General features: G+C 46.8%; 1 protein-coding gene across 2 annotated transcripts in view; it reads right to left on the minus strand.

Moving 5' to 3' along the window:
- Positions 1-1724: 1724 nt before the first annotated feature.
- Positions 1725-26493, minus strand: part of DGKD (diacylglycerol kinase delta) — a 180296-nt gene continuing 155527 nt past the window's right edge. Inside the window, exons 21-30 of one of the 2 annotated variants that reach the window (XM_075340844.1) lie at positions 24085-24192; positions 23888-24001; positions 23448-23582; positions 22654-22820; positions 19999-20104; positions 18774-18866; positions 17420-17536; positions 9692-9806; positions 5065-5195; positions 1725-2944 (exon numbers count right to left, since the gene is read on the minus strand). In XM_075340844.1, the coding sequence (XP_075196959.1) occupies positions 2858-2944; positions 5065-5195; positions 9692-9806; positions 17420-17536; positions 18774-18866; positions 19999-20104; positions 22654-22820; positions 23448-23582; positions 23888-24001; positions 24085-24192 (1173 nt within the window). In that variant the 3' untranslated portion in view covers positions 1725-2857. The remainder of the gene's footprint in view (positions 2945-5064; positions 5196-9691; positions 9807-17419; positions 17537-18773; positions 18867-19998; positions 20105-22653; positions 22821-23447; positions 23583-23887; positions 24002-24084; positions 24193-26493) is intronic. The other variant, XM_075340845.1, reaches the window with a different exon arrangement.

Raw genomic sequence — 26493 nt, forward strand, 5'->3', positions numbered from 1 at the left:
AAAGGTATGGACTTTTCTAATTGGTCTGAGGGTGCTTTGTACACATTTGACTGTCTAACAAAATGCTTCACGTTGGCATCCGTATTAGTACCCTTCACGGTGGAGGTTGACGAATCAGGGGTGGGGGTGAGAGCTGTGTTGCCTCAAGGTCCATCTATTGGTAAACTGCATCCATGTTCCTTCTTTTCTAAGAAGTTATCACCAGCTGAATGCAATTACAATATGTGTAATAGGGAAATACTCACTATAAAATTAACGTTCGTGGAGTGGTAACAGTTTCTAGAGTAAGCTATCTATCCTGTTACTGTAATTACTGACCATAAAAAAATCTCCTTTACCTTGAGTCATTTAAACATCTTACACCAAGACAAGCTCACTGGTCATTATTTTTTAATAGGTTTAACTTTTTCGTAACTTATCTTCCGGGGTCTAAGAACACTAAAGCTAAGGCATTATCCAGGAGTTTTCCGACGGGGACCTTATGAGGAGGTTGACCCCATCCTTCAGAAGGGAGTGGTGGAGCATCATGAGTCTGTCCTTACTGGTCACCCTGGGCTGAAGGGTACTCTGGATCTCATATTGCGTCGCTTTTGGTGGCCCAGAATCAGGAGGGATGTGGTGTCCTATGTGTCTGCGTGTGCCACCTGTGCGAGCTCAAAGGCATCGCACTCTCGTCCCTCAGGTTGCCTGCAGTCTTTGCGTGTCCCTAGCCAACCTTGGATGGACATTTCCATGGACTTACTTCTTACTTACTTCCGCTGCTGGTACTACGGTCATTTTTTGTTGTGGTGGATTGATTTTTGAAAATGACACATTTTATTGCCCTACCGTCCTTATACAATGCTAAAACTTTACCTCAGGTATTCATACGTGAGATCATCATATTCAATGGAGTCACGTCCAATATTGTTTCTGATAGAGGAACTCAATTTATTGCCAACTTTTGGAGGACTTTCTTCTCTTGGTTAGGGATTAAACTATCACATTCACTGATATTCCATCTGCAGTCTAATGGACAAATGGACTGCATGAATCAGGATTTGGAGCAGTATTTGTACTGTTTTGTCGCAGATAAATCAGGAGCGGCTCTCATCTAGGGTACCTGGGGAGGATCAATTAGTCTCAACACTATCGTCTACACGAGAGAAGGTTCAGCAACATTTGCATAACACGGGCTCTAAGTATAAGCGTGTGTCTGTGCCTGGTCCAGACCTATGTGTGGGTGATCTGGTTGCTTGTCCACAAAAACCATTAAGCTTAAAATGCCTTGCTTTAAGTTAGGTCTCGGTTCATTGGTGCATTCGGAATCACTGATGTCATCAATCCTCTGGCTTTCCGCCTGGACTTACGAGCATCATATAAAAACCTTAAAGTTTTTCACAAATCTTTGTTAAAGAAATCTGCACCTCCACCTCTGGCCTTAGTTGATGAATCTTTGGAGTTTCAGGTATCAAAAATTTTAGATTCTTGTGTTGTTCTTCGTTCTTTACAGTACTTGGTTCACTGGCAGCGTCTGGTTAGGACATTTCATTCCAGTCATCCGGAGAGACCTGGTTTTAAGCCCCCCACAGGAGAAATGCATGATTATATAAACGCGAATGTGCATGTGTAGTCACAAAACATTGGTCTGAAAACTATTAAATGTGTATGGCCACTGGTGTGAGTCTTGTCGCATGTGAAGACCCAAGTGCTAAATAAAAAAAAAAAGACTTTGAAAAAAGCAATATCATTAAGAGATCTTTTACTGTTAGAACCAAGCAATTATTTTACAATACCGCTATTTACAAGCAATAACATCACTTTGGAAAATAAGCTGGGTCTGCAATAAGGCACGGGACAATAAATACGCATGGGGTGGGACAGCCAGACTTCGTATGAGGGTTCCAAGGCTTTCATTTAATCCTCATAAATAATACAAAGCAAGAAACAGGGGACCTGCCCAAGAAAAAGAATTGTAAGAGGTTGGACAGATGGAGAAATAGATGTGGACAACTCATATCACAGCTCAACACAATCCAAACAGTACTTCAATGCATCATCTCACACTGACAGAGAGTGGCTTCTTGTGCTCCTCACGGGAAACATTACAGGGCAGAGGCTGCTTCCCGATTTATTAATGTACCTATAGAAATGTAAACAATTGTTTGATCCTATGCCAGAGTGGGAAGTTGCCAAGATCTCACCTCACCTCTGGATTTTACAAACAGTCCAATAAAACCACCGATTACAACAGCTCTACGCTACACCAAAAATACTCTATACACATCTAAAAATGTACACACTAAGCCTGAGAAAAAAAGCATTCATATTAACACATAGTACAAAACTCCACAGTCGTCTGACATGATCAATATCTGTGCCAGGAACAGGTTGAGCCCCAAATCAATTACCAAGATCTGAAAGTCTTTAGGCAATAGAGAGTGGGTAAGCCCGCTGAAGGTATTTACTGCGCTCACTGTCTGGCAGCCGTACAGTGCCTGTCCCAATCCACACGAGGTAGCACGTCAATGAGAAGGACTTCTACAGTCACAATCGGCTTTTGCAGCAGCTAGAAAAACATCTGGTTTCAAAAGTATCCAGTAAGAAAAAATGATTCAAGCCCTTGGCTCATTCAAGACATTGATATATCCGGTCTATGACTTGCAGCAGTAATTGCCAGGGCTCATTTTACGACTGGATGGTGGGATAATTGACTGCCGGGAATGGATAACAAGCTTCATAGGTGGCCACGAAGCTCAGACGACTTCTGAGATTAGCTGCTATTACAGAGCACTGTGCTCCAGTAACCCTAAAAGCCTGTGCAACATGGTAATCTAGGGTCACCCCGACTGGGCCACACAGGCCGTGAAGACAGATCCTAGTCCACACTGACAGGAGGGGGGTTCAGCTCTCGGATGGCATGGAGTATTCTCTTCATGTGGCCCACTTTTGTCACACCCAACTCCTGCAAAAAAGCAAGAACCCACAGAAGTTATTATCTCAGATGTAACGTCAGGAGATGTTTCAATGCAAAAAAAGAACAAAATGTAGCGGAGAGGGGCACATCTTTCAAATAGCTGCAAAGCACAACAACAATTTTGTAGCTCCTAAAGAATATCTTCGATGGAAGGCTGGGATGTATCCCAATGTAGACAGAAGAACAGGTGACCCATTGTAAAAAAAATAAATAAATAAAATAATTAACTAACTGAGTGATATGATTTTTTCTTTTTATACTCTATACCTTTGTATGGAATCATGTAAAAAAAGGTATAGCGATGTATATTAACCCGATAGAGGCCAAAAGGTAAATTGTTCCCCATGGATATGCTTAGAGTGTTGGGAGATTTACTTGGCTTTCATGATAAGCAGAGATGTTAACAGGGACTGTGTATGACCTTGAAACATAAAACTGGAGTGAAATAAACTACTCAAAGTTTAAAGGGGCTGTCCATCTTTGGGGAGATATGTATATTATTACTACTTAAATGTATGTTTTTAGAGCTAACATTTTTGCAATTGGGTTTCTTTAAACATTTTGCACCATTTGGCAATTATGAGCTTTTTGTTTCCTTGTACATTCAACTTTGATGTGGTCTGTAGTCATAAATCAGCTGAGAGGAGATCAGAAAAGGACAGATAAAAGTTACAGATTTCCTCCTTAGACAGTCATAGTGAACTAACTGATGGATTCCCAGATAACTCATTCTACAGCCAGCAATAATAATAATAATAATAATAGACAGTGCAACACAAAGGTCATAGGAGACAAACATCGCAACATTTTTAATGAAACCAATTGCAAAAATTATTTTATACCCCAAAACATGAATTGAAGTAAAAAAAAAGTCACCAAAAGTGGGCTACCCCTTTAAAGGGAACCTGTCACCACTTTTTTGGCGTATAAGCTGCGGGCAGCACCACCGGGCTCTTATATACAGCATTCTAGCATGCTGTATATAAGAGCCCAGGCCGCTGTGAGAACATAAAAAAAACTTTATAATACTTACCTAACGGTTGCGCGGTTGGCCATATGGGCGTCTCCGTTCTCCGGTGCCGGCGCCGCCTCTTTCGGCCATCTTCGTCCTCTTTCTGAAGCCAGGGTGCATGACGCGTCTACGTCATACACACTCGCCGGTCCTGCGCAGGCGCACTACAATACTTTGATCTACCCTGCTGAGAGCAGATCAAAGTGCGCCTGCTCAGGACCTGAATGCCGGCGAGTGTGAATGACGTCGGACGCCTCATGCACCGCGGCTAAAGAAGAAGGATAACAAAGATGGCCAAAAGAGGTGGCGCCGGTACCAGAGAACGGAGACGCCCATATGGCCAACCGGGCGACTGTTAGGGAAGTATTATAAAGTGTTTTTTATGTTCTCACAGCGGCCTGGGCTCTTTTATACAGCATGTTAGAATGTTGTATACAAGAGCCCGATGGTGGTGGCTGCAGCTTATACACCAAAAAAGTGGTGACCAGTTCCCTTTAATAGATGCTCTAAGGGTAATTTGATGTGACTCCTGAAATTGCAGGAACTAGAGTAAACTTAAAAAGTTTTACTACTCAAAATGTTATGCTTTTGCAACAAATTGAAGGTAATCCTATAGAAATACTATTATACATAGGCTAGACGATAACAGAACAGACAGACAATAATCAGCTTTCTGGTACAAAACACGTGACTGTGTGCATGCAGCATAGCAATGAGAAAAAAAGTGTGGAATACTGGTAACATTGTCATTAACATACAGGACGTAGGAATGATGTGCCATAATGGATTGTGTAATGTTAACATTTGATGTCATGAGCTTACAATGATCAACAGGGATGACAAAAGGAGAAAGGTCACACAGGTCTGTTAGTCGGGGGAGTGAACGGGCAGGTAAAGCACTGGAGGACTGCAGACAGCAGAATGTGAAAGAAATGAATATATGGAACAAGTTGAGGTTGATGGCAGGATATAAGCGGCTGGGAGAAGGTACAGCACTCAGGCAGGACATGCAGGGGATGGGTGCAGCATGCAACAGACAGACCGAGATGGCGAGAGGTACGGACTCCACTTTGGGTCTGACATCTGTGAGAGATACCTTGAGGTCTCGGCGCTCCAGATGTAGGAGCTCACAGCCTCGGATGTCATGGCGAGTAAAGACCTCCTTGTACTCAGACAGACTGAGACGCTCCAACCAAAGAGACACCTCCTCCGTCCCCCAAAGATGAGCTGTCAGAAAGAGTCCCTTAGTAAGACACCACATACCAAAGCGAAGAAAAACCACTTCCCAAGATACAGATAACCCACAGTTCAGAGCAGAGGCACAATGATCATGGAATAACGCACACCACACATCCTATACAACTTCTATATTCATGATTGTAGATGAGGTATTGAGCAAAATAATGCAGTGGCACAAAACCGGTTCTTTCTCCATTAAGTTATTATTTGCAAATTACACAAATGGAGCCACCCAGTTTTGGATCAATAGATGGTCTTAAAGAGGACCTGTCAGCGGGTCAAATGAGTCCAGTGTTTGCTCTTATTTTATTCCTGCTGCTCTGAGTATTCTACTTTTTATCTTTTTTTTAATCCACCAGACAGTTCCAGAGATATGGGCCTTTATATTTAGTGTTCTTAGGCTCATTATTCAGGACAGCCTACAGGCACGCCCCTAGAGAATCCTATGAGCCACGCCTCCTTGGAAACAACCATAAAATAAAAATACATAAAAGTTAGCTCTAAAAATAAAGGCTCGGGAATGGTATAGTGGATTTAAAAAATAAATTGATAAATAGATAAAAAGTAGAAAACTCAGGGGAGAAGCGAAAATAAAACAAGAGCAAATTCTGATCACTTGTGACCTGGTAATGGGTCCTCTATAATGAGCTATAGTCTAGGAAGAAAGATTGCTTGATATAAAGATTATAAGCATATTCGTGTTAATGGGGTTGTACCCTATTCAGGTGACCTCTTCTGAATTATAACATTCCCCCACGTAGAATATAAACACCCTATATTCGCCTCTGTTCCAGCGATGTCGGTGCTGCTCTCCCGCCGCTCACGTGAGCCCAACCACCAATCAGCCGCTTTACTCTCACTTCCTGCAGACATAACTGATGTCCTCAAGGAGTCCGGGAGCAGCGGCGGCTCTCACCTCTTCCGTGTGTCTGTTTCGTCCAAAGGAACTGTGAGTGAAGCTGCAGATGACTGGCTGGAATGGCACAGGAGTTGAGTATAGGCTGCTTTTAGTCTATTGTGTGGGTATATTGTAATTGAGAAGGGGTGGTTCGAGTAGTGGATATCTCCTTTAAGACCCATTCACGCAAATGTTTTTATTTCACTTCATGTTAGAAAAAGATCACACATGGACCCAATGGTAATTTTTTTGCTAGTTCACATGAATAGATGAGGCTCTGGCCATTATATTCAAAGAAGTGATTTCAAATTTGCATTTTTTTTTTTTTTTAAGTATTAAAAATAATTTAAAAAAAAAAAAAAAAAAATGCTTGTGTAGCCATTTTCCAACAGCCATAACTTTTTTATTTTCCAGTCGATGGAGCTGCCTGATGGCTTGTATTTTGTGTGGCAAGTATTTTTATTGATGCGATTTTAGTGTTGATACAACTTTTTGACCAGGCTGGAATTCATAGAAGCACCATTTTGGCAGGCATGGTGGTCTGCAGCAGACAACCAGACCACCATGGCAACCCATCGGCACTTCACAATCACGTTGTGGTGGTTGCGGGCACTTAGAACGGCACAACGCCGGGCCCGCTCATTGTAAATGCTGCTGTCATTCACAGAATAACAGTAGCATGCGACACTCCGCACCATAGAGTCAGATGATGGCTGAATGACACAGCCATCAACTGCTGAGAAAGATATGGACTCCGCTCCTAAGTCTGCTCCATGCAGGCACTCATTGAAGGCAGAAACTGAATTTGGCCTTTTATTTTTTCATTGTGGATGTCAATATTGGACATATGGAAGGAAGACATGGGTCTTCAGAACAAAAGCCAGGTTAAAAATGAGACGAAAAATAAGGCGCTTGTCTGAATATAGCCTAACATGAATGTAATGGTATAAACTGCTTCTAACACAAACTTCCCTGTATTTATTGCTTTTGAAATTCTTTTGAAACAATATGTAATATAAAAAAGCAACAAAAAAGGGGAATAAATATCATTACTTACAGCAAAGATGGAACTGCAGCTGTATATTACCTAGGCCAAAAACTACTACTCCAGCAGGATACAGCTAAGCCCCCGCTAGGTGGAGGCATCACAGGTGCAGGAGGAGCAAAGCACACACACTTCCAAACATGGAGGGGGCGATTGCTGGATGGTAAAACTGCACACTGATGGCTTGCATAGAGCACTGTTCACACTTGTAGATGCACAGTCACAAACCCGCAGCCTATTAGGCGAAGCCCATACTATTAGATAAGGCGGGCTGAAAAGCCGTACTCCATCTGCGCATCATATAGGGACAGAAACCCGAATATGCAAGGCCTAACAAAAAGGGACCTGGCTGTATCCTGTACAAAAAAATATGAGGTTTTAGTTGGTGTTATGGCCATAAAGCGTTATAATTTCTAGCAACGTTTTATAGTCTGTGATATACACTGAACAAAAATATAAACACTTTTGTTTTTGCTCCCATTTTTCATGAGCTGAACTCAAACATCTAAGACTTTTTCTATGTGAACAAAAGGCCTTTAGTTCACAAATTTGTCTAAACCTGTTAGTGAGCACTTCTCCTTTACCAAGATAATCCATCCACCTCACAGGTGTGGAATGTCAAAACGCTGATTAAACAGCAGGATTATTGCACAGGTGTGCCTTAGGTTAGCCACAATAAAAGAAAATATGCAGTTTTACAAGATTCGGGATGAAAGGTCTGGCAAGGTCAGAAAACCAGTCAGTATCTGGTGTGACCACCATTTGCAAGTCTGCCATCTGCCCTGTACAGGAAAACTGGGATTCCTCCATGAAGAGAACATCTCTCCAATGTGCCAGACACCACTGAATATGAGCATTTGCCCACTCTAGTTGGTTACGAGGATGAACTGCAGTCAGGTGGAGACCACAATAAGGGCAACGAGCAGCAGATGAGTTTCCCTGAGACAGTTTCTGACAGTTTGTGCAAAAATTCTTTGATTATGCAAACAAATTGTTGCAGCAACTATTTGGGTGGCAGGTCTCAGACAGACAATCTTAGGCCGGTTTCACACATCCGGCTTTTTGCCGTTTTACCGGATCCGGCGCTCTCCCGTACAGATAATACAGTACAACGACAGCGCTGTAACTTCCGGGTCACATGCGCCGGTCACATGACAGCATGTGACCGGCGCTTGTTGCTCTGTCATTGTACTGTATTAACTGTACGGGAGAGCGCCGGATCCGGCAAAACGGCAAAAAGCCGGATGTGTAAAACCGGCCTTAGAGGTGAAGATGCTGGATATTGAGCTCCTGCGCTGGTGTGTTGACATGTGGTCTGCAGTTGTGAGGTTGGTTGTACAACAGCTCTGGTGGACATTCCTGCAGTCAGCATGCAAATTACACGCTCCCTCAAAACTTGCGACATCTGTGGTATTGTGCTCTGAAATAAAACTGCACATTTTAGTGTGGCCTGCCTAAGGCACACCTGTGCAATAATCATGTTGGCTAATCAGCATCTTGATATGACACACCTGTGAGGTGGATAGATTATCTAAGCAAATGAGAAATGCTCACTAAAGGTGGTGTCACATACAGCGACGACGACAACGACGTCGCTGCTAAGTCACCATTTTCTGTGACGTAGCAGCGACGTCCCGTCGCTGTGTGTAACATCCAGCAACGACCTGGCCCCTGCTGTGAGGTCGCCGGTTGTTGCTGAATGTCCTGCTTCATTTTTTGGACGTTGCTCTCCTGCTGTGAAGCACACATCGCTGTGTGTGACAGCGAGAGAGCAACAAACTGAAGCGAGGAGGGAGCAGGGAGACGGCTTCTGGCAGCCTGCGGTAAGCTCTAACCAAGGTAAACATCGGGTAACCAAGGGAAGCCCTTTCCTTGGTTACCCGATATTTACCTTTGTTACCAGCATCCGCCGCTCTCACGCTGCCAGTGCCGGCTCCCTGCTCGCGTAGCCAGAGTACACATCGGGTAAATAAGCAAAGGTTTGCTTATTAACCCGATGTGTACTCTGGCTAGGAGTGCAGGGAGCCAGCGCTAAGCGGTGTGTGCTGGTAACCAAGGTAAATATCGGGTAACCAGCGAAGCATTTTGCTTGGTTACCCGATATTTACCTTAGTTACCAAGTGCAGCATCGCTTCCATGCGTCGCTGCTAGCTGGGGGCTGGTCACTGGTCGCTGGTGAGATCTGCCTGTTTGACAGCTCACCAGCGACCATGTAACGACGCAGCAGCGATCCTGATAAGGTCAGGTCGTCCATTGTGATCGCTGCTGCATCGCTACGTGTGACCCTAGCTTAACACAGATTTAGACAAATTTGTGAACAATATTTGAGAGAAAAAAGTCTTTTGTGAACATAGAAAATGTCTTAGACCATTAAGTTCAGGTCATGAAAAATTAGAGCAAAAACAAGTGTTGCATTTTTATTTTTGTTCAGTGTTTTAAGAAACTATTGCCAGACCTTTGTGAAATAAAATCTCAGTGTGGCATCCTTTACTGTGAATGCATTCTGTAGGCATTTATGTCCCCTGGAAATTACACATTTACCAGCTGGTACTGTGCTGCTCCGGGTCTCTTTGTTCCTAGTGTTTTTCTCCTTCTTGAACTTGTTCACCAATCTAAACCGACTGCTTCGTCTTAATTTGGAGTAATCAAGAGCACCCTAAAGAGACATCACAACCGTCAACTATAAGCAAAAGAAAACATTGTAGAAAAGTAGGATTTTTGTGTACTCACCGTAAAATCTCTTTCTCTGAGTCTTCATTGGGGGACACAGGACCATGGGTTATGCTGCTGTCACTAGGAGGCTGACACTAAGTAAACATAAAAAGTTAGCTCCTCCCTAGCAGTATACACCCCGAGCCGGAGGCGGGCTCAGATCAGTTTGGTGCACAAGAAGTAGGAGGAGTACCAGAATCACCATACATAAAACAAGTTATAACTAAAATAATGCAGCCGTGCGAACAAGAGGTCTATGAACATAAGACCGCTGAAAATAGCAGGCAAATGCAATTAAACAACAAAAAAACCAAGCAGGGTGGGTGCTGTGTCCCCCAATGAAGACTCAGAGAAAGAGATTTTACGGTGAGTACACAAAAATCCTACTTTCTCTATCGTTTCATTGGGGGACACAGGACCATGGGACGTCCAAAAGCAGTCCCTGGGTGGGAATACCGAAGCCCGCAGATAGGAAGAAAACAACAACCTCCCTCGGCGGGCTTGTACTATAATTGAATGCTGTCACCCTATTACAGGTGTGCAACTGCTGCCTGCAAGACCTTTCTCCCAAAACTAGCATCTGCCGATGCTTGGGTGTGAACCTGGTAGAACCTAGTAAAGGTATGCAGGCTAGACCAGGTGGCGGCCTTGCAGACCTGGTCGGCCGACGCCTGATGCCTAATCGCCCAAGAGGCTCCCACTGCACGGGTAGAGTGCGCCCTTACCCCCCGCGGCGGAGACTTGTCCCGAATCCGATAGGCCTCTGATATGGCGGAACGGATCCATCTGGCAATTGTGGCTTTGGATGCCGATTCACCCCTCTTGGGACCAGAAGGAAGGACAAACAGTCCATCCGACTTACGGAACGGCGCGGTTCTGGAGACATAAATTCTAAGGGCGCGCACCAGGTCCAGGGTGTGCAAGGACCTCTCCAAGCTGTGAGAGGGGCCAGGATAGAAGGACGGAAGAACGATTCCCTCGTTAAGATGGAACGGGGAGACCACCTTTGGGAGAAAGGCGGGATCTGGCCGGAGAACCGCTTTGTCCTGGTGAAAAATCAAAAAGGGAGCACGACAAGAGAGAGCTGCCAGCTCTGACGTCCTGCGAATAGAAGTGATGGCAACAAGGAACACCACCTTCCAAGACAGGTGAGAAAGGGAAGAATCCCGCAAGGGCTCGAATGGGGGACCCTGAAGCGACCCTAGGACTAGATTAAGGTCCCACGGTTCTAGAGGCCGACGATACGGCGGGGCCAGGTGGGCCACTCCCTGGATGAAGGTCTTAACCTGTGGACGAGAGGCCAGTGGCTTCTGAAACAGGATTGACAACGCCGATACCTGGCCCTTTAGTGTTGCGAGCGAGAGACCCGCATCTAGGCCTGACTGCAAGAATGCCAATAGGGAAGGAAGGGAGAAGGCGAGAGGAGAAGAAATACTGTGCTCTTCACATCACCTGAAGAAGACCTTCCACGTGCGGTAGTATATTCTTGATGAAGATGGCTTCCTGGCCCTAATCATTGTCTGTATCACTCTTGAAGAAAAACCAGCCTGAGCTAGAACCCAGGATTCAATGGCCAGGCCGTCAAATTTAGGACCTGTGAGTTCTGATGGAAAAGAGGTCCCTGCTGCAGGAGATCTGGACGGTCTGGAAGACGCCACGGAGCGTCTGCGAGGAGCTGAGTGAGTTCCGCGAACCATGCTCGCCTGGGCCAGTCCGGAGCCACTAGGATGACTGGTATTCCTTCTGCCTTGATCTTCTTGAGGACCCTCGGGATCAGAGGGAGCAGAGGGAAGATGTACGGGAGACTGAACTGGCTCCATGACAGGGTGAGGGCGTCGACTCCTAAAGCCAAGCGGTCGCGGCACCGCGCTACAAATTGCGGAACCTGACAGTTGAACCGGGAGGTCATTAGGTCCACATCCGGAACTCCCCATCTGTCGCAGATCTGGTTGAAGACTTCCCGGTTGAGGGACCATTCTCCGGAGGCGAGGCCTTCCCTGCTGAGGAAGTCCGCCGCCCAATTGTCCACGCCTGGGATGTGTACCGCTGAGATCAGGGAGTGATGACACTCGGCCCAGTGCAAAATCTTCTTGACTTCTCGCATCGCCCCGACACTTCTTGTGCCGCCTTGGTGGTTGATGTACGCCACCGCCGTCGCATTGTCCGACTGGATCCTGACCGGGCAACCCTGTACTAGGTGCTGAAACTGCTGCAAGGCTAGGCGGATGGCTCTTATCTCCAGAATGTTGATCGGGAGACAAGTCTCCCGCGGTGTCCATCGGCCTTGCGCTGTGTGATGCCGAAACACTGCCCCCCAGCCCTGGAGACTGGCGTCGGTGGTCACTATTTTCCAGTGGAGCGGGAGGAATGACCTTCCTGACGCGAGGTTGCGTTGATTGAGCCACCAACGGAGGGAGTGGCGGGTCTCCGGCGAAAGATGAACCCTGCGGTCCAGAGAAAAGGGAGATCTGTCCCACTTCTTCAGCAAGGCCAGCTGGAGGGGCCGGAGGTGGAACTGTGCAAAGGGTACCGCTTCCATCGCCGCCACCATACGACCGAGGACTCGCATGCCGAACCTGATGGAAACTTGGCGCTGACGCCGGAGAGCGCGGAGGCCTCGTTGCAGGGAGGACATCTTCTCCTGTGTGAGGAAAACTCGCCCTTGGGTGGTATCGAATACCATGCCTAAAAAGGTGATTCGACGGGCCGGGGTCAGAGAGGACTTCTTCCGATTGATCAGCCACCCTAACCGTGAAAGGGTGTCGATCGTGACCTGAACCCCAAGACGACAGTCCTCGAAAGAAGAACCTTTTATCAACATATCGTCCAAGTACGGGATGACCATAACACCCCTGGAATGTAGGACGGACATGGCAGCCGCCATGATCTTCGTAAAGACCCTGGGGGCGGATGCGAGGCCGAAAGGAAGAGCCGTGAACTGGAAGTGATCTTCCGCTATCGCAAAGCGGAAGAACTGTTGGTGAGAGGTGGCTATAGGGACGTGAAGATCGGCGTCTTGAATATCCAGCGATGTCAGGAATTCGCCGACCTCCATGGACGCGATCACGGACCGGAGTGACTCCATTCGAAACGGCCGAGGCCTCACCGACCTGTTTAGAAGCTTTAGGTCGAGGACGGGGCGGACAGAGACGTCCTTCTTGGGGACCACGAAAAGGTTGGAATAGAACCCCTTGAAACGTTCTGCGGGAGGGACTGGTACCACGACTCCGGCTCGGAGGAGGGAGTCTATGGAGTGAAAGAACGCGCGAGCCCGCGCGGGAGACTCGGGAGGGCGAGATAGGAAAAAACGTCTCGGTGGCTTTGACTCGAATTCTATTTTGTAGCCTGATGTGATGATCTCTCTGAGCCAGGCATCGGCGGTCAGGGGGATCCACACATGCTGGAAACGAGACAGACGCCCTCCCACGAGTCTGGCGCTGTTGCGCGCCGACCGCGAGTCACTTGGAGGAACGTCGGCGGTAACCGGAAGAGGATTTCGTGGACTGGCGGGGACGTGAACGCCAGGCGGGATTGGTCTTGAATAACGGGGTCCTCCTGTCTCTCGGAGGAGAGCGGCTTTTTCGCGGCTGGGGAGTGGAGTTGAAGCTGCGAAAGGGCCGGAAACGAGCGGTGGGGCGCCGATTCTGGAAGCGCTTGGGGCGCAATTGGGGGAGAGATGTAGTCTTTCCTCCTGTTGCATCGGAGATCAACTGGTCCAGCTTATCTCCGAAAAGACGTTCCCCTAGGAAGGGCAGGGAAGTTAGTGACTTCTTAGAGGCCGCATCCGCATTCCAGGACCGGAGCCAGAGGGCTCGACGGATGGCCACATTGTTGCTGGCGGCCTGGGCCGCGCAATTTGCAGACGCCAGGGCTGCATTGAGCAGGTACTCACCCGCGAGGGAAATCTGCGAGGCGATGAGGACCAGGTCCGGATTGGCAGCAATGGCGCGGAGACCGCAGCGTAGCGTGTCCGCCCAGGACATCAGACCCTTCGCAACCCAAACCGAGGCAAAGGCCGGTGAGAGGGATGTGCCCGCTGCCTCGAAGGCGGAACGGGCCAACCTGTCAATAGTACGGTCCGTGGGGTCCTTGAGAGACGTACTGTTAGTGAGTGGAAGGACTGTGTGAGAAGACAGGCGGGAGATTGGGGGGGGTCGACCACAGGGGAGCCTGCCCAATCCTTTCGAAGACCCTCAGGAAAGGGATAATGCAAATCAATGGACTTACCGCTGGTAAATACCTTGTCCGGCTGTTGCCTGTGGCTGCGCAGTAACTCAGCGAATTCTGGATGTCCGCTGAATGCGCTCTGGGCCCGCTTCATCCGCTTAAACGAGACCTGGGTGCTCTGGGAGGAGACGGGGTCCACCTGTACCTTTAGGGTCTGGTTTAACTGCTTCTATCAGGCTATTCACCATGCGCCGAATATCGGCCGCCTGCTCTGAGTCCAGCAGGGGTGCTGCATCGGAATCATCATCGGAGCTGTCAGAAGACTCCCTGGAGGAATGATGGTCTGGACCTGGGGATGAAGGTGAAACCTGGGAAGAGGCTGAAGACGAGACCTGGCGGGTCCGCTTCTGAGCAGCAGAGGAGGTCCCTGCGACGGGGCTCACCTGCTCCGGAGGCGATTGCGTCGGGTCTGCGGAAATCTGGGCGAGCGACGGCAGCAGGCGCAGTGCTTGCGCGATGGTCCGAGAAGCCTCATCTACGGACTGGGACAGGGACGCTAGCCAGTCGGGGGGGGCGGGACGCAGGGCCCTTTAGCATCTGGCGCTGTGGCATCTGCGGTATCAGAAGCGTCGGCCGCGGAGTCCTGCGGAGGCTGCGCGTCTGTAGAACAGACGGAGCATAGTGGGGTGTCCTGGCCCTGGGAAAATTTGGTCTTGCAGGAGGAGCATGCAAAAAATAAGGCAAAGGGGGCCTGCTTGGGTCGGGTGGACTTAGCATTAGGCATGGTGAAAACAAGTACTCTCCCTGGTGGCTGCTAGGAAGGAGACAGGAGAGGGTTAACTCGTCCCTAAACTCAGAGAACGATACCTAGTGAGGGCTACTCCTTAGGAGCAGAGCTTACCCAGGTCCTGCGTGCTGCCCACCAGTCCAGAAGAGGGAGTCCAGGAGTGAGCTGGCCAGAGAGAGAGAGAACGCCGGCGCGCTGCAGCCTCAGGGGACCAGAGACAGGCTAAAATGGCGAGGGGACGCTGGGGGAGGAACAGCATTCCGGCGCGAAAAACCGGAGGATCCACAGCCCCCACCATAAGCCAGGAGGCTGAGCGGTGGGAGGAGACTGGGCCAGACGACCGGCGGCCAATAGCGCTGCAGCGGGGGCGTGGCTAGGACGCAGAGCGACTAGGCCGAGACCGGGGCCTAAATTTTGGAGAGGGCCGGGGGAAAGTGAAGGAGAGGAGCGGTCCTACCTGTTCTCGGCGGCGCCGGCCCAGCGATGGATGCGGTGCAGGCAGGGCGCCCTGCCCTTGCCTATGCGCAGTGCCCTCAACCAGGAAGACTGAGGACTTCGGGGGAGAGCGTGCTGAGGCAGGGAAGTGGACATCATGACGGGGGAAGCAGCCCCCCTGCAGGTGAAGGCAGCGTGACAGGGCCCCATCGATTACACACGCGCTGCGGAGGTCCCATCCCTGCTGTACTCCCCTGTACGCCCGTTGGGGTGATACCGCAGGGCGAATCAGGGGTGCCCACAACAACCTGCCCACGCGCGCAACCCCGGGAGTGGTACCACGGGGATGGACGGGGGAGAGGGCCCGAAATCTCAAGCCCCTGCGACCCTGGGGAGTGGTACCCACAGGGCTGCGGAGGATGAGTGAAGAGAATACCTGCAGAGAAAAAGAAGACAGGTATGAGAGCGATGAGCGGCGCCGAAATAAAAGAAAAAAGCGCAAAAACACAAATGGCTGAGGGGGGCCGAGACGGCCCACATCAGCCTCCTACGACACTAAGCTAAAACTGATCTGAGCCCGCCTCCGGCTCGGGGTGTATACTGCTAGGGAGGAGCTAACTTTTTATGTTTACTTAGTGTCAGCCTCCTAGTGACAGCAGCATAACCCATGGTCCTGTGTCCCATGGTCCTGTGTCCCCCAATGAACCGATAGACAAATGTAAATGTCTCCAACTCATGAATGAGACAGCAAGGAAAAAGTGAAGAATAATATACTGCAACTCAGTAATGTAAATAGACTTTAAGAACCTACAGAGAATGTCCGGCTGAAGCAAGTTATCACCTTTTAACAGGATAAGTGCTAACTTATTTATCGATGCGACCCCACTGCTGGGACCAGTACCAGTCGGCAGATCTTTCAATTTTTATTCCAGTGACAAAATGGTATAGCAGGTCAGATGCACTAAATTGAGCAGCCAGAAACAACTGGGAGCAGCACTCAGGAGCCCCATAAGAATGAAGAGAGCAACGGTACAACATGTACATTGCCGTTGCATCCCAAACTCATAAAAATGCCCCAATGGGGATAAAAGTACCAGTTCTGCCAATTATGGTGGCTTTACACGCTACGATTTCGCTACAGCGATCTCGTTGGGGTCACGGATTTTGTGACGCACATCCGGCCGCTGTAGCGATCTCGTTGTGTGTGACTCCTAGGAGCGATTTTGGATCGTTGCAAAAACGGCCAAAATCGCTCCTCGTTGACATGGGGGTCCTCTCCCAATTATCGCTGCTGTCGCTTGGGCGAAGTTGATCCTCGTCCCTGCGGCAGCATACATCGCTACGTGTGATGCCGCAGGAACGAGGAACCTCTCCTTACCTGCCACACGCCGGCAATGCGGAAGGAAGGAGGTGGGCGGGACGTTCGTCCCGCTCATCTCCGCCCCTCCGCTTTTATTGGGCGGCCGCTTAGTGACGTCGCTGTGACGCCGAGCGAACCGCCCCCCTTAGAAAGGAGGCGGTTCGCCGGTCATAGCGACGTCGCCAAGCAGGTAAGCACGTGTGACGCTGCCGTAGCGATAATGTTCGCTACGACAGCGATCTCCACATATCGGCATAACGATAGGGGCGGGTGCTATCACGCTCGCCATTGCTAGCATCGGCTAGCGATGTCGCAGCGTGTAAAGCCCGCTTTAGTGAGGGTCCCAGCGCCTAAAGGGGTATTCCCAACTAAAAGATCCTATCTCAATATGTATTAGGTGTAATAATAATAATACTAGCAAATACCTCCAATTAGAAATGTAGTATAGTTCTCCTGATCAACTATCTCTTACCTCATGTGCAGGCCATTGCAGCTTAGGTATTCATGGTTACTACCACGCAGATAGTGACAGTTAGTTGCTAGTGGTCGTAACCATTGAAACCTAAGCAACTGCAATACCCTGTAGATGAGGTAAGCAACATAGGTAATCAGGAGAATTATACCACATTTCTAATTGGAGGTATTTGCTAATATTATTATTATACCTACTAGATATTGGGATAGGATCTTGGAGATGGGAATAACCCTTTGAATCCTGTGGATAAGTGATAACTTTTTTTAATTGGATATCTACAATGACAGTTCTGTTTGGAAGAAAAATCATAAAGTGCAAAATGACAATGCTCACTTCTTCTCCAGGCTCTGTGTTCTGGCTCAGCCATGGGATGTCAGCAAGTTTCTGCAGCTCCTGTTCTGTATTACTGAGGGACGTCGTCAGCTGCTCCTTCTGAGGGGGATCCAACAGCTTCAAGGCACAAAGAAACCAACATTACACTTGGCAATTGTCAAAGAATATATTGTAGAATGGGGATAGGTAGTAATGTGTGGCGCAACAGCAAGTCTCAGATAAGTCACGTAACATTTGTGCATCTTGCTATCCTGCGGCTAATTTAGGGCTGCAATTTTGCGCAAAAAAAGAAAGCTAAACTGCAGACAGGTCACATGCAAGTCACAGATGCACACGCCTGAAACTGAGCCCTAGGGGGGCCACGGTCGCATGCATCATATGCCCTGCAACAGGTTTGGGGGTTATTGCAAGCTATGCACTGCAACCCCACCAACAATCAGTAGATGTTATATCAAAATGCAAAATTATAACTTTAAAGGGAACCTGTCAGGTGCAATACGCATCCAGGACCATAAGCAGTTCTGGGTACATATTGCTAATCCCTGCCTAACCGTCCCTGTATACACTAGCATAGATAAATAGATCTTTAGAAAAAGTATTTCTAAAGATCTTATATCATATGTTAATGAGTGTGGGGACTAGTCCTTAGGGCGTTTTTCCCCTTTGCTAGTCGGTCCACATAGCATGCTGGCACGCCCCTGTGGGTGTACTAACATGCTAATGAATACGCAGTGACGCTGCACATACCTCACTGTTCATGGCGGCGAGAAGAGGATGGATGCGCAGTGCACATGATCTGGAGTACCTGAGGCTTCCAATCATGTACACTAAACTGATGCTGGGTGTAAGCTTCCCGGCTTCAGTGCGGTATAGTGCGCATGACCGGAAGTGCTGAGGACTCCGGATCATGCACACTGCGCATACATCTTCTGCTGGCTGCCATGAACAATGCTGCGCATTCATCAGTATGTTAGTACACCCACAAGGGCGTGCCAGCATGCTATGTGGGCCGACTAACTAAGGGCAGAAATGCCCTTGGGACTAGTCGCTGGCCTCATTAGCAGATCATAAAAGAGCTTTAGAAATACATTTTCTAAAGATCTCTTTATCTATGCTAGTGTATACAGGGACGGTTAGGCAGGGATTAGCTATATACACCCAGAACTGCTCGTGGTTATGGCTGCATATTACACCTGACAAGTTCACTTTAATGTCATGGCAGTACATATCACCAGGTAGCCCTAGCCTTATGAGAAGTATTCCATAAGTGCAGGAAGAGCCCTAAAATCAGGGAAGATGAATACTTCAATTGAGTCAAATGAACAAAATGTGGACACTTCAGTCCCCTACTCACCAAAGCCATCTTTCCAGTAAGCAGGAGATCTGTCTCATTCAGTAAAGCTCGGACATTAGTAACCATTTCCATCACATGTGTGCAACTGAGGCCCTGAAACAACACAGCACATGAAACCACGAGGAAATAGATGAATATTATGGCAAATAATGATCATAATAATAATTTTCTGCATGTTGTTGATTATTATTTTTCTACAATACCAGGAGGAGCAAAAAGGGGCTTTTTATTACCGTGACTTATACCACCGTGCTAGATAATAAATTCTAAGGGTCAAATGCAAGTTTTATCACGTAAATGAGTAATGAATCCGTGGAAAATGCATAACATACGAATGGCAACACATATGTGATTTGTTTTTTCCACAAATCTTCCACAATAACGATCAAAATGGTGCATGCTGCATTTTTTTTTTTTTTACACACAGACCATCAGTCCATTTTTGTGAACAATTACATTGATTTGGATTGGTCAGTGTGCTGTCCGTACACATGAAGACATCACATGGACCAATTATACACTTGTCTCTATAAGCCCTCAGGCCATATGCACACATTAAGTATTTGGTGAGTTTTTACCTTAGTATTTGTAAGGCCATGTGTACACCCTGAGTATTTGGTGAGTTTTTACCTCAGTATTTGTAAACCAAAACTAGGAGTGGGGAAAAACATCCAGAAGTGGTGACGTGTTTCTATTAGACTTTTCCTCTGATTGTTTCTCTTTTGGTTTTGACTACAAATACTGAGGTAAAACAAACCTCACCAAATACTCAACAAGTGGACGTGGCCTTACAAATACTGAGGTAAAAAAAAAATCACCAAATACTCAATGTGTGCACGTGGCCTTACAAATAGTGAGATAAAGAAATTCCTCACACACCAAACATATGCACGAGGCCTAAAAGCTGGTTGGAAGTGAGATTTCTTCTAAAAGGTTTCTCTCAAACCAAGTATGATAAGATACATCCTTTTTAATAGACCTCAAGAAAAGTAGACTTTCAACTCCAAATGTTATACATACCAGAATATGGGGACATTGACAGTTCGCTTTAATACAGCCGATCAGGACATTGCATTATATGTCAACATATAACTTTGGGCCTTGACTTTGGACCAACAAACAGACCCAATTAACCTGGCTAACATGATTGCGGCAGGAATGGCCTATGATTCATGAAAGAAGTATTGGGCTGATGATAAGATCATGCGGTCGATGAGCAGTTTACCTCAGAGTTCTTGCTGTAGACCTTTTCCATGGACTTGGAGCTTGCATTCACGGCATGGGCCAGCTCTTGCTCCATACTTTCATGAGAAACAGCTATTTCTTTAATGCTACAATAATAGATACAAGTTTGTTTCTTCTTCTAATATTATGATAAACTGCTTTGTAAATTATATGTAATAGTTCTGATTCAGTATAAACTTCGATTTGGGACTCGTTACCTAAATTGGCAAGTAAGGGTGCTTTCACACATCCGGATTTTTGCTCTGCGGCACAATACGGCGTTCTGCAGAAAAACCGCAACCGGCTTTTGTAACGCCGGTTGCGTTTTTTTTTCCATAGACTTACATTAGTGCCGTATTGTGCCGCAGGGGCTTGCGTTCGGTCCGGTTTTGGCCGCATGCGGCAGATTTAGCCGATGCGGCGGCCGGATCGAACGTCCCCTGCAACGTTTTTTGCTCCGGCAAAAAACACCGCATCGCGCCGCATCCGGCCGCTGCGGCACATTTTTCAATGCATACCTATGGAGGCCGGATGCGGCGCGATGCGAAAAAAAACGCATCCGGTCGCCGCATGCGGTTTTTTCCACTGCGCATGCTCAGTAGCATGCCGCAACCGGAAAAAAACGGACGGGCCGCATGTAAAAACTTATGCAAAGGATGCGGTGTTTTCGCCGCATCCATTGCATAGTTTTCACAGCCGGATTGAGCCGCAGGGCTCAAACCGGATGTGTGAAAGTAGCCTAAGCAGACACACATTAGGGAGCTCCTCTAAGGTATCACTGGTGCCCCACACACAGGTGAGACTCCTTCACTGACTGGTGTTTTAAGCAAGACACTCCAGAAAAGGCACGCTGGAAGAAACAGTGTATCCAATATGACGCCACCTGCCGATACCCTATGGCACTATAGGTCTGCAGAGAAGGAGGCTTACGTCCAGATCTCTGACAGCTCAGATAGTCTCACCGCTTCAATGGCTGATTACAAATATGAGATAGAGAAGAACTTATTCAATTCTAAACCTGGTTTTACTGTGGTTATATATAATTTATGATAATATTCACTGAGAGCATGAAAATCCTGGATTTCCCAATAGTTTTTTCTTATCCAAACTATCCTGGCCTAATATCACAGAAAATTGATATCACTGGTAAAGGTGTGCTTCAGAACTAAGGACTTGAGAGTTAAAGGGTTATTCCCATCTCCAAGATCCTATCCTAATATGTAATAAGTGTAACAAAAATAATATTACCAAATACCTATAATTAGAAATGTAGTTTTTCTGATTCACTGTGTATCTTACCTCATGTGCAGGGCATTGCAGAACCTTAGGTATCCATGGTTAGGACCACCAGCAACTGTCAATATATGTGTGGTCATACCTATGGATACCTAATGTTATGCAATGCCCTTCATATGAGATAAGCGACATAGTGAATCAGAAGAAAGAATACTACATTTCTAATTGGAGGTATTTGCTAATATTATTATTATTGTACCTGCTACATATTGGGATAGGATCTTGGAGATGGGAATACTCCTTTAAGGTACATTCAGATGGGCTAATCTTGGCTAGTGAGTGCTAATCAACTACATACAAGTCGACTGTACTCTTGAAACGAGTGCCACAGTACCGGTACCGATAGCAGCAGAGCGACCATTAATAAGATCCAATCACCTGATGAATGAGTGTTTTGCTTATTCATAAGCCTGGATCACACGAGTGCATTTCACGGTTCGTGCAAGGACTCAAATGCCCAGACTGACCATGGGTCTCCTGATTCGAACGTACAGCTTTTTAGACCCATAAGAGGCAGTAAATTTGATAGGAAGACCTGCTTCAAGACCGGATATTGCGGTTTGTATACAGACCATGAAATGCGCTTGTACAATCCCGGCCATAGGGTGATCATCGGCATGTTTACATGGGCCAATAACTGCAAACAAACATTCTTATGATCACATTTATTACTGGATTTTGTCTAAATGCTGCTTTAGGCGCGAACTGTGTGTAAATTGTGGCTGAACGAAACTTCCTGTGGCCGAAGATCACAGTATGTTGATGATACATCACAACATAATGGATGCGAATGTGGTTATGAGTTGAGACCCACAAGTCATTACCATGACACATAATGCTCAAGAAAACCAACAGGGCTGTATTTCTTGTAACTTACGAGTTACAGTCATGGTGAGTTGGTGTTCTCAGAGCGCCCATATTCACTTTGTTATGTTACTATGATTGCCAGAAAGTCTCTGAATAGCCTAAGTCTTATAGTGAGTAATATTTTTCTACTTTATAGATGCTTTACAATATCCATTGTTACATAGTTACATAGTTACTTAGGTTGAAAAAAGACCTAGGTCCATCTAGTTCACCCTTCCTCCACCAGCTCTACACTTGGTCACTAAGTCATTTATAACCAACAATGTTTTGTGTACTGAGGAAATCATCCAGCCCTTTTTTTATAAGCGGTTATAGTATCTGCCATTACTACCTCTTGTGGTAGGGCATTCCACAGTCTGACTGCTCTAACTGTAAAGAACCCCTTGTTGATGTTGTTCTTTCCATTATTTTGTAGCGCTAAGACTTCAAGAATGTCGTTCTTCACCTAAAAAAAAAAGTATTGCTGTATTTACAGTACATTCATTGGCTTTACCTGTGAATTAGGGCCCCAGCAGCCTGGCCGAACCGTGAGACCTGGGCGGCCTCCTCTTCAGAAACAGCTTCAGGGCGTAAAGAGGTTGGGGACAGCGCAGTGGACGTCTGTCGCAACAGTTCACACTTCTGTTTATCTTCCCAAGATTTTAACGTACTTTCAAAGGCCTGGCAGGAAATAGATGTGAGGGACATAGATAAAGCAGCTAGCAGTATAAAATAAATAATTAACATGATATATATGGGCAGCAAACACTTGCCAAAGTATCCTACATCACTGGCCATACAAAATTCCTCCCTCATTATCAAAACTAAAAATGAATTCCTCTTTACGATGGACTGGATTGAGACTTTAGTAGACAAAGAAAGAAAAACCAAACACTTTTTTGCTGTTTGGGAGAAATTTATCACAACGCAACCTGTGGCCACGAGATAGGCGCTGCACAACTGTGAACTGGAATATGAAGAGCGGCTCACAGGTAATACCCCAATTTTTTTCTTCATCCAGGCTGGAGGAGTGGGAGGGAGGGTGATTCCTCTTGTTTAGTCTCCTAGCTTAGTCCTGCTAGCTTATACATTACAGCTGCTATTCATGATGAGTATGATGGGAGTGATGGTGGGTGAAGAGGAGACTTCAAATGGTAAAAATGGTCTTCCAATCTTTAGACAAATTTGTACTTTTGCTGTTTGGATTGCTATATATTTAATTTGTTCCTTTTTTTAAAAAAAAAATAGACAAATCATGATAAAATATATGATGTGATCATCACACAGTAATCTAGGCTGAGATTTTACCCTGTCTCTGGTGAGGGTCTGAGTTCTGTTCTTATGTGCTATACGGATATAACCGGGGGGCTGGATCCACGCCTCTCCATCCACTTGCACAGGAATGCCTTCATCTCCGAGAACTGAGATTTTTACTGTCCGACACTAGTGGGCAACATGAAAAAGTAAGTCCACAACAAAGGTACATGATGTATTTTTAATGATCTTTCACACCAAAATCAAGACAATCTGGTAAACTGTGAAATAGACTGTAACCTTCTAAAGGGTTATTCCTAACTCTGTAAATTATCACCAGTTCATAGGATAGGAGGTCACGTGCTAATTATTGCACAGATTGGCACATCTGGCTGCCTTACTGGAGCAGCGGCTACAGATAGAAGATGCCCAAACGATTCAGCCATGACGGCAGGTAGAATTTCTGTCAGTATCAATATTCCTTGCCCTGTTACCTGTGCAATGCGATGATGCTGCAGTTTGATAACCCTTGACACTGCCATCTGCATACTACCAAACACAGCCACAACCTCCAGGATCTTATCATCAAAAGACGGAGCAGCAAATGTCTACAATCAAGAAGAAAAATAGAGTGATTTACTGAAACGACAAGTCCCAATCCTGACCCCTCGGCCTCACACATGAAACTTACATCATCTTCCTTGTTGCCTCCCCAGAAGTTGGTGCCTCCAGCATAACTGGGAATGTTCAGGACGGCGATTCCTTGCAAGCTGGGCAGGGGAATGGGGACCCCATCACACTGCGGGGGACATTGGGGTAAGTGGAGGTAGACACGCACATCCACTGAGAAAGAAAGAGACAGACATCTAAAAGAAGAGAGACAGACACAACCAGTGTTAGGGACAGACAGAGACATGCAAGATGAAGATACACATTGCTAACGAGGAGCCAAACAACATAAACCAAGGTGCAAACACAGACATGCAGCGTATACAAGACGTGTCAAAGGGGATACACCTGCCCGTCAGCTCTGCCTGCTGCTGTACAGCTACAATATGTAAGGGGGAGAAAGTCAAAGTACAGCGACGTGATATCAATGAGAGTGGTCATGTGGTCCTTCATCGCTGTGCGAAGATCTCAGAAGGGATTGGTGGGGTGAAGAATCAATAACACACTTGCTTGTGTTAACAGTGTTGCATTTTGGAAAATTCCCATTGACAGGAATAGAGGTTAGCTACAAAGCCACACTACACGTAAAGGTGGTGCTCCCTGTAACTGGAAAAAAATCAGCCCTTATTTCTGGCTACACAATCCTTTTAACCCCTTCACGACCATGGACGGATATATCCGTCATGGAGCGTGTCCCGTTAAGCCCCGCCCCCTGCAGGCGGCGGCGGTCGGCTCACATATCAGCTGTTTTCAACAGCTGACATGTGTGCCTGCTAGCCGCGAGTGGAATCGCTTCCACCCGCGGCCATTAACCCCTTAAATCTTGCTGCCAAAGTCTGGCAGCAAGATCTAAATGCGCGCGGCCATGTTTTTTACTTACCGCCGACCCCACCGGAAGTCACGTGCGTGATCACGTGACTATCGGTGGTTGCCATCGTAGCACAGGGTCATGTGATGACACCTGCAGCTACAAAGTTTCACTTTCGTTTTTCCTCGGCTGGGAACAGAGGGAAAAAGAAAGTGACTATTTCTGCTGTTTACAGCTGTATAGCTGTGATCAGCAGATAGCGATCAGCGATCGGATTGCTGATCGCTATAGCCCCCTAGGGGGACTAGTAAAATAAAAAAAAAAAAAAAAGTAAAAAAAAAGTTTTAAAAAATAAAAAAAAACAAACCTAAAAGTACAAATCACCCCCCCTTTCCCCCCATTGAAAATTAAAGGGTTAAAAAATAAATAAATATACACATATTTGGTATCGCCGAGTTCAGAAATGCCCGATCTATAAAAATATAAAATCAATTAATCTGATTGGTAAATGGCGTAGCGGCAAAAAAATTCCAAACGCCAAAATTACGTGTTTTGGTCGCCGCAAGTTTTACGCAAAATGCAATAACAGGCGATCAAAAAGTAGCATCTGCGCAAAAATAGTACCATTAGAAACGTCAGCTCGAGACGCAAGCAATAAGCCATCACTGAGCCATAGATCCCAAAAAAAAGAGAATTTTGTTACTTACCGTAAATTCTTTTTCTTATAGTTCCGACATGGGAGACCCAAACCATGGGTGTATAGCTACTGCCTCCGGAGGACACACAAAGTACTACACTAAAAGTGTAGCTCCTCCCTCCGAGCATATACACTCCCTGGATGACAAATCCAACCCAGTTTAGTGCCAAAGCTGAAGGAGGACATCCACCCATAAGTAGAGATAGAGAAAAACCCGGAACAACCGGAACTTCTGTCTACAACAACAGCCGGTGAAAACACACGGAACAAGAAAGCTGCCAACAGGCAACAGCGAGGGTGCTGGGTCTCCCATGTCGGAACTATAAGAAAAAGAATTTACGGTAAGTAACAAAATTCTCTTTTTCTTTATCGTTCTTTATGGGAGACCCAAACCATGGGACGTCTCAAAGCAGTCCATGGGTGGGAAATAAACAGAAACCGAGAAGTAGGCAAAACCTAACTTCACAAATGGGCGACAGCCGTCCGAAGGATGCGTCTGCCCAAGCTCGCATCTGCCGAAGCATGAGCATGCACTTGGTAGTGCTTCGAAAGAGAGTGCAGACTAGACCAAGTGGCAGTCTGACAGACCTGCTGAGCCGTAGCCCAAGAGGCACCGACGGCTCTGGTCGAGTGCGCCTTAATCCCCGGCGGGGGAGGCATCTCAGAACATTGGTAGGCATCGGATATGGCCGACCTATTCAATGAGCTAGGGTCGGTTTAGAAGCCGAGAGACCCTTGCGCTGACGTGTGGTCAGCACACAAAGAGAGGTGCACCGCCTAAGAAACAGCGGTGCGTGACACATAGATCCGGAGCATCCGCACCAAATCTAAAGCATGCAACGCTTTCTCAAAGCGATGCATAGGGGCCGAACAAAGGGAAGACAATGAAATGTCCTGGTTAAGGTGGAAAGGAGACACCACCTTAG

This window comes from Anomaloglossus baeobatrachus, chromosome 3 (genome assembly GCF_048569485.1).
Source record: "Anomaloglossus baeobatrachus isolate aAnoBae1 chromosome 3, aAnoBae1.hap1, whole genome shotgun sequence".
NCBI classification, from domain to species: Eukaryota; Metazoa; Chordata; class Amphibia; order Anura; family Aromobatidae; genus Anomaloglossus; species Anomaloglossus baeobatrachus.